The sequence below is a fragment of the Carya illinoinensis genome, chromosome 2, assembly GCF_018687715.1.
Source record: "Carya illinoinensis cultivar Pawnee chromosome 2, C.illinoinensisPawnee_v1, whole genome shotgun sequence".
Classification (NCBI taxonomy): domain Eukaryota; kingdom Viridiplantae; phylum Streptophyta; class Magnoliopsida; order Fagales; family Juglandaceae; genus Carya; species Carya illinoinensis.
In genome coordinates this window covers 29,430,354-29,441,446 of record NC_056753.1, presented here as the reverse complement: position 1 = coordinate 29,441,446, position 11,093 = coordinate 29,430,354, and the positions used below count along the sequence as shown (strand labels likewise).

At 34.7% G+C, this 11,093-nt stretch overlaps 1 protein-coding gene across 1 annotated transcript; it reads right to left on the bottom strand.

Annotated features, from left to right (window-relative positions):
• Window positions 1-5,914: 5,914 nt before the first annotated feature.
• LOC122295096 (calmodulin-like) lies at window positions 5,915-7,750 on the bottom strand. The gene is made up of 4 exons (XM_043104146.1): window positions 7,558-7,750; window positions 7,236-7,393; window positions 6,873-6,953; window positions 5,915-6,297 (listed from the first exon to the last, which is right to left on the bottom strand). The coding sequence occupies exons 1-4, from the start codon at window positions 7,643-7,645 to the stop codon at window positions 6,160-6,162; spliced, it is 465 nt and encodes a 154-aa protein (XP_042960080.1). The 5' UTR covers window positions 7,646-7,750; the 3' UTR covers window positions 5,915-6,159.
• Between the last annotated feature and the right edge of the window lie 3,343 nt (window positions 7,751-11,093).

Below are 11,093 nucleotides of genomic sequence, written 5' to 3'. Positions count from 1 at the left end.
TCAACTCGGCAATCCATCTGCAATGTCGTCGTCACCCATCGTGTCGCTTCAAATGTCGCAGCCACCACCAATGTGAATGGATCATGCACCTACTTCCACATCATCTTCAGGTATTTCCCCCAATTTCTCATTAACTCCTTTACCTAATTTTCAGCATTTCACTTCGAGCACAAACTCATTCGCCGAAAATTCTCAATCTATGCAAGAATCCATTAATCCCACAAATTTCCTATCCCAAATGCAAACCATCCAACCTAAATCTCTCCCTGAGCCCGTATAAAACCAACCACAAAATGACCTACCTCGCACCCACTCAATGACCACCCGTTCGATGAACAACATCTACAAGCCAAATCAAATACATTCTGTCACAAAACACCTCATTCCACCTGCCATTGAACCCACATATGTGAGCCAAGCAATTCATGACCCGAAATGGAGGAGTGCCATGTCTGATGAGCTAACAGCTCCAATGAGACATAACACGTGGGAATTGGTTCTCCCACTACCCCACTGTAAACCAGTGGGTTGCAAATGAGTGTTTATGGTCAAAAGAAAATCAAACGGGTCTGTTGATAGGTTCAATGCGAGACTTGTTGCCAAAAGTTTTAATCAGAGACCTGGGTTGGATTACAAGGAGATATTTAGTCTGGTTGTAAAACTGGCAACTATAAGAACTGTTCTAACAATCTCTATGATGCGAGGGTGGTCCTTAAGACAACTCGATGTTAACAATGTGTTTTTGTATGGAAAATTGCATGAAACTGTGTATATGAGTCAACTACCGGGTTTCAAAGATTTGTCAAAACCTAACCATGTTTGTAGGTTACAAAAGACCATTTATGGTCTTAAACAAGCTCCAAGGGAATGGTACTCTACTTTAAAAAAAAATAAAATAACATTGGAGCTTGGGTTTGAAAATTCAAAAGCAGATAGCTCTTTATTTATCTATAAATCTAGTTTTGTTTTATGCTTCTTGCTAGTTTATGTAGATGATTTGGTCATAATCAGCAGTGAAAATAACTTTGTGTGTTCAATCATTGATCAATTTGGAGTCTCTTTCTCTATAAAGGACATGGGGCACCTTCATTTTTTTTTCGGCATGGAAGTCATTCCTACCACAACTGGCCTTTTTTTGTCTTAGCACAAATATATTCATGACATCCTCTCAAAAACAAACATGTTCGGTGCAAAAGAGGTGTCTACTCCTTTGTCCACAACAACGGCTCTCACACTTATTGACGGCACTTTATCTGTAGGCTACACATAATTTAGGCGTGTCATAGGTAAACTTCAATACCTCTCTTTTACATGCGTAAACATATCATTTGCTATCAACAAACTCTCACAATTTATGCATAAGCCCACTGCTACGCATTGGAAAGTGGCAAAAAGACTCCTACGATATTTGAAGCAGACAATTTTTCATGGTATTCATATCCGTAAAAGCTCCAGCTCAACCATAACCACCTACACCGATGTTGGTTTGGCCGAAAACTATGATTATAGAAGCTTAACGTCTATCTATATATACTTCCTTGGTCCAAATTTGATTTCTTGGAGTTTAGAAAAACAATGGGCCATTGCAAGATCATCCACTGAAGCGGAGTATAGAGCCCTTGCAAATGCAGCATTTGAAACAATTTGGTTATTGACGTTGTTTCAAAAACTTGGCTTACCAATCTCTTCACCACCAAAAAAAGGTACAAAAAGCGGTACGTACCTTTTTTTGATTTCCTTCCTCCATGGAATCAATGACAACAATTCACGAAACCGGCGTCCCTCTAAAATTATGTTTTATGAGACTTTTCATGGCAGACAGTGTCAACACTTTTGAAGTTCTAGACCCCCGAATATATACAATCTCTTGTGACATCTCAACGTCTAAAATGGCCTTAACAACCTAACGACCCATAGATTCATGCCTGGTTTGGATGGACGGATAGAGATATATTTCTATCTTATCTCATCTCATCTTAACATCCAAACGCTACAAATATAAATATAATTTTCAATTTCAAATATTCAAATTTTTCATCTAATCATTACCTAATTATTACAATTTTTCTAAATTTCTAAACAAAATACAAAAAACAATTCAACTTTTTCAAATACCAAAATAAAAATTATATTAAAAAAATATATTATAACAATATTTTAATTTATAATATTTTTATTCAAATTTTTCTCTCATTTCCCCAACCTCTATAAAATATTACTCAAATCATTTAATTTATCTCATCTCAACTCAAATATCTCACTACTACTCACAAATCATCTTAACTCAACCCACCACAACTCCCAAACATGCATAGACAAAAATGAAAAATAATGTTTTTTTAACCTTAAATTTTATTATTATCATTTTATTATTGTATATGACTGTCATTTAAACAATATTTGACATGTGTATCACGTCAACAAATATAACCAATTAGGATGGCAAGATCATCTATAATAAAGAATTATTGGGAAAATTGCTCATGAAAGGGAGCGGTGAGGATTTCCCCATTTACCCCATGCATCCATACAACACAATACAACAACAAAATAAAACAATAGAAAAAACTTAGAAATTTGATTCCGTTCAATTATTGGGATTTAAAGAAAAATCACCTTGTGAGTACATGGAATAGATCATGAGTAATTAATTTGTACGTATCCTGGCCAGTAAGCCTGAAATATTAAGTAATTCCACCTTAATTAAAGCCATTAGGGCCACACATGTTAACATCTTTCAACGATGGATCGGAACCCCATGCATTGGAGACACTACCTTAACTAGAGGAGCTGTTAATTTTTGGGCAAAAAACTCTTACATGCATGTGATCAATGATCATGGTAGATATTTTTGGGTCTCTATCCCTTCTTCATGATCATGAAGGGATAGAGACCCAAAAATCTATTTTAATTTCATGATTTTATTTACACCTTCTGATGATAGATATGAGAATTTGACAATAAAGGTAGCAATTTTTTTTAAAGGAGTATTGCTACATCTACAAAAAATTTATATAAAAATAATCACACAAATTGATGTTATTTATCTGATCTATTAGATCTACTTTATAATAAAAATAAATTTATAATCTAACGAACTACATCAAGTCACGTTAATTTGTAAGATTATTTTGTATAATCTCTTTTTTTCTAGAGTATTTTCCTTTTTAATTTAATACTCATCATCATGTATGTTTAGGATTGGTGTTTGTCGTAGCTTGATCTTGAATATTTCATGAAATGTTGTACGCGATATATATTTCTTATATATATTAATCTAATCAAGTCTTTTAAAAAAGTAATTGAATTATTTTATATTTTATATTAAATGAATAGTTTTCAGGAGATTCGACGTTTGCCAGCAATTTTTCACTGGTCGACGATAAATGGTGTCTAGAGATTCATCCTTTCTTACGCCTGGCCATGCATCATTCAAGAAGAAAGCCAATCATATTCAACGCGGTTTTGCAGATTTGCGAAAATGGACTTCTACATTGGCCATGAATAGGAAGGACTAATATGAAAAAAAAAAGGCTAATATGAAAGAGACAGCCGAATCCATCTCCTTCACAATAAAGTTTCGTGATCATCAAATTTCTCACATGAGAAAGGGATAATTGTAGTCGATAATTAGCCACCGTTCCATAATTATTTTAAAAGAATAAATAAATATAAGATTCGTATAAATAAATTAATTTTTAATTATATATTTTTAAATGATTTTATAATAATTACATACTTTACAATTTACAAATTTTACAATTAATATATGTAACATTATTTTTTAGAAAATGCTATACTTACAAACAAAAAACGAGTCTTTTACGCACTAACATGGCAATAGATAGGTGTGACCGTCTCGTTAGCCTTTTATTAAAAAGAAAAAAAGAGGCTAGAACCATAACTCTCTTGCTTCTTCCATCTTAGAAATCTACAGGTTTTACTCCAGTGGGCAAAAATATCCCCTCTGTCAAACCCTTGCTTTTTCTCTTGGTGGGGCAAAGTCCATTTAAACGGTTGGAGCAAAAAGTTAGAGGCTTTTTCCGTTCCTCTACGCGTCTTCTAGCATTTCTCAAATCCTAGTCTCTGAGTAATTTTTTTTTTTTTTTTCCTATTCTCTGGGCAATGCTTTCTCTTCACAAAATGGTGGATGAGACTAATTCTTCTAGAAAGAGCTTTCCAAGGAATAAATTCTTCTGTAAGAAGTCATGAATACCAACTTGGATAATTATTGATGATTACAGAAGATAAATATGACAACAGTAAACTTGGAATCAGACCATGAAATTAATATAACCAAATGAGACATCACAGAAGGGGAAGAAAATTTTAGTAATATGATTTAAATTAATTTTGATATCAATCAACTGCGAAAGTTGGGTCAAGTGCTAAACAAGAAATGAGACATTAAATCAGGATCTAAGAGGGGTGGTTGTAGGAGTGTGCATCTGACCCAAACACCCACCCAACCCGATTACTATGAACCCACCCGACCCGAATTTATCGGATACTTATTTGAGCGGGTCTCCAGCCCGACTAACAACCGGTTTAAATAATTTATGTCAACCCGTCCAAGAGTATAAAAGCATACTCAATATTAAACCCTTGCTAGTAACTGCCCACTCAGATTTCTTCGCCTTAGCCTCAAGCACTCCAGCAACCAGCTCCACATCCTTCTGGCCAACGTGAACGCCAACGGCAATAGCACCGTGGAGTTTGAAGAACTCGATCAGGCCGTCTTGCCCGATATGAGCACCAAATTCACACGCAACATCGGCAAGCTTGAACAAAAAGATGAAATTCACAAAAAGGAAAACGCAACAAAATAGAAAATAGTGAAGAAAAAGTTTTGGGTTTTCTTTTTCAAAGTGAATAATTCAACATGAAGGACTAAATTGAAGTGTAGACTAGGCTTCTTACTATAATAGAGTGAAAAAAACACACGAAGAGAGAGAGAAATGGAGTTTGCTGGATCTGAGCCTTGAAACCAAAAGAGAAGCAAAAAATGATGAGCTTTTTTCCAGTCGAGAGGTAGAGGCTTACAAATTTGTTCCAACGCTACCGTTTGGGCTTGCGGGACATCAGCAGGTGTCAACCGTGACGACGTAAGCTGTGAAGAGTCATAACCTCTTGCCATCAGAGAAACTTGTAGGGGTGGGGTGGGGCGGGGCTGGCCTTGACCGCAGGGCAACGATCCGGTTGCTCGTTTTGTGTCAGCAAAGAAAAGCAATTGGATGTTTGTTTAAAGGGCAACGATCTGGTTCCTCGAGAAAGAATCTAGAAGACTCCTCTTTAAAGGTTGGGTCATAACGATTCGACCCATTTCTATTTTGTTCGGATTAGATTAGGTCGATTTGGTTCCTTATGTTCATTCGATTTGAGTCAAACATAAACCCGATTTATTCAGATTGGGTCACAGGCTTAAGTGGTTATGGGTAGGTGGGAGAAATAAACACATACCTATAATAGATCTGAGATAGAGCTTGAGAAATCTAAAGTTAGAGAAAATCCACACCAAACCAATTGGAGAAATTAAAAACTAGATAAAATCCATACCAGACAGAAGACTCAGATTATATCCTAGGGTTTTGTTGTCACAAAGAAAATAATCGGCTAGACAGAAATTTCAAACTAAAAAGGTTATTTTTTTAAAGGTAACAATGACATCACTGCCACGTTAGTATGCATCCAAGACCACGTATTTTGATAGTACGGATAGCAGGACTCTTTATTCTCCTTACATATATGTCAAGTATGCATGATACACATCTCCCAACCATTAATTATCGGTCAAAGTCAAACCTTGGAACTTAAAAGTTGGAGAAATTTCACATCAGCACACCTCCTATGAGTTGGAGGATAAAGAAAATTTAAACAAAATTAATTTATATTTGCCATTTTTTCAACGTGATGATCTGAATCACACGTAATAAAATATTCAACAAGAAAACAAAGAATAGAATCTAGATTTTGGTAATTTTGGTAATTCATGACGTACATACTTATAATTCATCAACAACTACAACAAATTAAACACGAGAAGTAATTAATTAAACATGCACACTTATTTTTGGCGGGAAACAAGGTTGGAAAATAATGAATTTGAATAAGAAATTTCTTCAATCGACCATTTTGTCCGTCGATCGAGTACGTAATTGGTTATCCGATGGCCATCATCATTTTGACAAATTCTTCGTAGTTGACCTGTCCATCACCATCTAGGTCTGCCTCTCTGATCATTTGTTGCACCTCTTCATCCGTCAGCTTTTCACCAAGATTGATCATTACATGCCTCAACTGCACCGATCGAAACAGGGAGAATAGTCATGATGTCATGCATGTATAGATACATTGCCTGGATGTCTACTGCGAATTTGCATGCAGAAAATGTACAAGATGGTAGACTGTCATGATTAAGATAATACCCACGTAATTAAATAAATTATTAATAATCTAAACTAGGAGGAACGTAGTGTGAAATGCTTGTAACACATTTTAACGTTGTAATTATTTCATGACCGAGACGTAAAAATCCCTGTCGGCTGTCGGTGATCCCAGAAATATTATCCTGGTAGAATTCAGCTCACCTTCGCTAATATTTTTTCCCACGAAAAATAACATTTTTCCAGCGAAACATATTGTAATAGGAATATTATGTGTTAAGAAAAAAAATGAAGACACGTCTTTCATCGTGATACTTGTGTTTTGGGACATAGCTGTACGTACGTATTATATATATATGCATACCAGATATCTTAAATATTTTGTCGAGGTCAACACATGGAATTAATACACGGCAAAAAGGTTTTCACTTTCAGTACTCATGATCAATGATCATGATACTTTTCGTTCCCTTAATTTGTTAACTGTACCTCACTAGCTGATATAAACCCATTTTGGTCCTTGTCAAATACTTTGAAGGCTTCTTTAAGCTCCTCCTCTGCATCAGTCTCCTATAAAAACAGCAATTCCAAACATATCAATCTTCAGGTTAGAGAAGAAATGTTGTTATTCACTTATCTTCATCGTCCATCGAGTATTATCGTATGATGGGAAAACTTTATTATTATTATTTTCTAAGTTAGGGTGCATTGGCAAGCATATAGAATAAACTCACAAAAATGAACAATTTTGATGATCGATCACCATTTTTTTTTTTCACGATAAATTAATAATGTGTCTGGTTAAATGAGTGCATATGCTTTGATAGTTAAGGTAATTACTTTATCCTTTACCTTCATCTTCTTGACCATTAGGTTCAAGAACTCTGCAAACTCTATGGTCCCATTTCCATCAGCGTCAACTTCGCTTAGCATGTCCTGAAGCTCCTCCTCCGTTGGATTTTGATCCAATGACCGGATAACAGTCGCCAATTCTTCAAGAGTAATGCAACCTGTGCAATCAAATGTTCGAGCACACATGAATATATATATGTATGTATGTATGTATGTATGTATTCTTGAAAAAAAAGAATTATATCCTTGCATTTGAACCAATAAGTACTGCAAATTATAAGCAAATAAGATAGACCCATTAGTATAAGGAAGAAATGCTCACCATCTCCATCTCCGTCAAACAGACCAAAAGCTTCTTTAAACTCGACAACCTGTTCCTCACTCAGAACTTCTGCCATGGTGTTTGTCATGGAGCCGCAAGAAGGCCCTAAGAGCTTTACACGGAGAGAGAGAGAGAGAGAGAGAGAGATAGAGAGAGAGTATTGTCGAGTATTTCCAAGGTTAGCTGGGCTTTATGTAGAAGTTTAATAAGGCATGCAAGGCTTGCAGTACTATTAAACGAATTCCAACATTAAGAGTCAAATTAATAAAGTTTATGACTATAGCCTGGAGTTGGTAGTCTTTGGCTTTATTACTGACAAGAATCGTATGCGGGTATGACCTTTCATTTCTTCTACGTGGACTTTATTATGTCAGGGAAAGGCAAATATAAATGAAAAGATTAATAATATGCAATACAAATGATATTTACGTTGTGAGCGTGCAATTATTACGTAATTAATTTAAAAAAATAGAAAATATAAAATTTATATAAAAAAATTAATTTTTTAATTATAAATCTTTTTTTTTTTAAATGACAGCGTGATGTTTATACATTTCACTATTATATATAGTATTATTTTAATAAAATTCTATAAACTATACTATCATCATATTTGTATCTTATTAAATAAGATATTATATATTTATTATTATTGAATAATTATTTATTACATATTTTTTTATATTAAATAATAATAAATTCATCATATTATATATAATAAAATATAAATAAAATAATAATATAATATATAGCATTACTGATTAATTTATATAATATATATATACACACGTTCTGAAACTAAATATATATGGACAGCTGTGACGGCTTGGTGTTTATATTAGGAGACTGATTAGAGCAGCGTATGGGCAGGTGTGTACGTTGCTTTCAAAATTTCAATCCCCCGAAGAGCACGCTGCCTTGCTTGCACGAGATGAAAGAGCTTATCTGCAGTTTTAATTATTTGTTAATATATTTTTACCTTAAATTCAATTTAATAGATGAAACAACGTCTGGATATGAGGCTAATGATATTAATAAAAATATAAGTAGAAATTCAATTTAAATAAAATATTATTCAATATGGACTTAAAATAATCAAGCTTCTGTTCAGTATGCTTTTCTTTATTCTAACATAACGTGTGATTTTTTAAAAAAAAAAAAATTAAGAAAAGATCTAAAAGGATAAAAACTTTGAACCGGTTCATCTATTCTTCTTCTAATAACAACCCTTAAATGAAAAAATACCACATATGAATCCAATGTTATCAATATTGTAACCGCACCACATATTAATACAATTGATTCCATTAGAAATCTTCTTTCCCTCTCCAGGCAAAATGCTTTTCCACCTCCCCCCTCTCACAACCAACTCGCATCGGCGTTGGGCCCTCCCTCCATCACCTCAAGCCGGCGTCAAGCCCTCCCCCCAGGCGAACCCATCACACTAGCTCTCCTTCCAAGCAAAATTTGCTCCTCGAACTACTACAACATTTTGTAGTTTTTGCCACAAATTCTTTTTCTTCAACTAGCTATCGTGAAAAAAGTAGCTTTTTGTCACTAAAATGTTTGGAGAGAATAAATATAGACATTTTCTCATGAAATTGTCTTGGTCGATAGTGTTTGATGGCAAAAATTTTTTCTCTACCACTTTTGTAGTTTTTATCACCAACTTGTTTCTTGGATAATAAATATGGACAAAATATGTACCTTTAGTAGAAAAATAATTATTGTAACGAGTTAAATTGGCTTTTTACTACGGATTGAAGTCGTCACAAAATTACTATTTAACTTGTACCCTCATCATTGTGGCTTATTGTTTTTGCCCGCTACTAAATAAGTAATTCCCACAAATACTACTCGCCATAAAAATCTCTATATATTTTTAAATAGAGGAATACCATATATCAGCCTACTGTATACCTCACACCCACACCTAACATCGATTATCTTTCTTTTATTTATTTTTTGTAGAGATTTATTTTAGAGATTATTTTAGAGATTTAAAAGATTAATTCTTTTGTTTTAAATTTATCAGATTTCTCGCTGGATTTATTTTATAATTTTTTTAGTTGTGAAAATTATTTTGATATACTTTCTTGTTATTAATTATTTTTTTGTAGTTAATAAATTTTATTATTTTATTTTACTAAATCACTACATTTAAATTAGCATCTTGGAGTTTATCATTATGAAATCTTTTTCGTTAGGTCTATTTTGAGACTCAGGTTAAAAAAAATACACATTATTTCTTTCCCTACATTTTTTTTCTTTTCCTTTCTTTTCTTTTTCCTTTTTCCTTTTTTCTTTCTTCTTTCTTTTTTCTTCTTTCTTTTTCTTTCTCTCCTCCTTATTTCTCCCCCAGCCCATGCGTGATGCAGCCTCCCGATCACCCGTGCGCAATCCAGCCACGCCGTGCCCCGCCGTCCGGCGACACCGCCTAGCCCACCAGCTCCCCCACACTCTGGCGACCTCCCCCACCCCAACCTCGCTTCCTCACGCTCTCTCTCCCCTCCCCGTTGGCCGTGCGAAACCCATTCGGGTAGTGGGTTGTTGCGCTGCCGTGCACCGCCCATTTATGTCGCGCGTTGCTCCTGTGACGCCCCCAAATTTCGTTTGGGATCGGACAGACATTTGAAGCGTCGAGACATGCAACACAAGGTTACCTGCCTCCGTTCATGACATATAAGATGCAATATTCCTAACATGCATCTAACATTATGCAATATTCGTAGCGGATAATTTTTTTCTTTAGCAATACTATGCACCAAACTGAAAGTATCCCAAATACTTAAAACATACTTCATATATAAAGATCCATTGAATAACTAAGATCACAACACTATTCCAAAATAGTTATGATCCAAAAGTACTGGAGATGCAACTCCATCGTACAAGTAGTAATTTAACTACTATATTAACATTAACGACGCACCGTTGTTCAATCGACTGTGTCTAGTTGGTTAGTTCCTAAACCTCCTTCAGGTCCTGTAACAAGATCTACCATTCGGGAGAATGGTAGTTGGGACTACCACAGTAAGATTTGATTACAAATCTCAGTAAGTTAACAAAACAAATTTTCACACAGGCTAATGATGCATAGATGACAGTAAAAGCATGAATGCATAATCAAATTCATAAGTAATTGAAGCATATCTTGACTTACAATATAGCATAATTGACATAATTTAAATTGAAACGTGAACTGAACTTGACTTGATATGAACTTGATCTGAAACTTGACTTAACATGAAAAATACATACTCCACAGTTATTGTGGCCTCATGTATTCTATGTGTAAATACATACTCTACAATTGTTGTGGCCCCATGTATTCTACACTTCATAATACAGTTAAATATATATTCCGCAGTTGTTGTAGCCCCATGTATTCTACGTGTCACAATTGTTGTGTCTCAAGTAGTGTATACGTCACAATTACTATGACCCCATACTTCGTGTGCCACAGTTGTTATGGACCCCACCAAACCGAATGTAACTCAAGATGAAACATGACTGGAATACGAAAAGACTGAAGC

What these genes read in the sequence shown, in the direction of transcription:
- LOC122295096 (XM_043104146.1), bottom strand. Translation starts at nt 7,645, where the DNA reads ATGACAAACACCATGGCAGAAGTTCTGAGTGAGGAACAGGTTGTCGAG. An exon ending in TAATGGTCAAGAAGATGAAG is followed by an intron (nt 6,954 to 7,235) that starts GTAAAGGATAAA and finishes CTGTTTTTATAG; the next exon opens with GAGACTGATGCAGAGGAGGA. An exon ending in GGTTTATATCAGCTAGTGAG is followed by an intron (nt 6,298 to 6,872) that starts GTACAGTTAACA and finishes CGATCGGTGCAG; the next exon opens with TTGAGGCATGTAATGATCAA.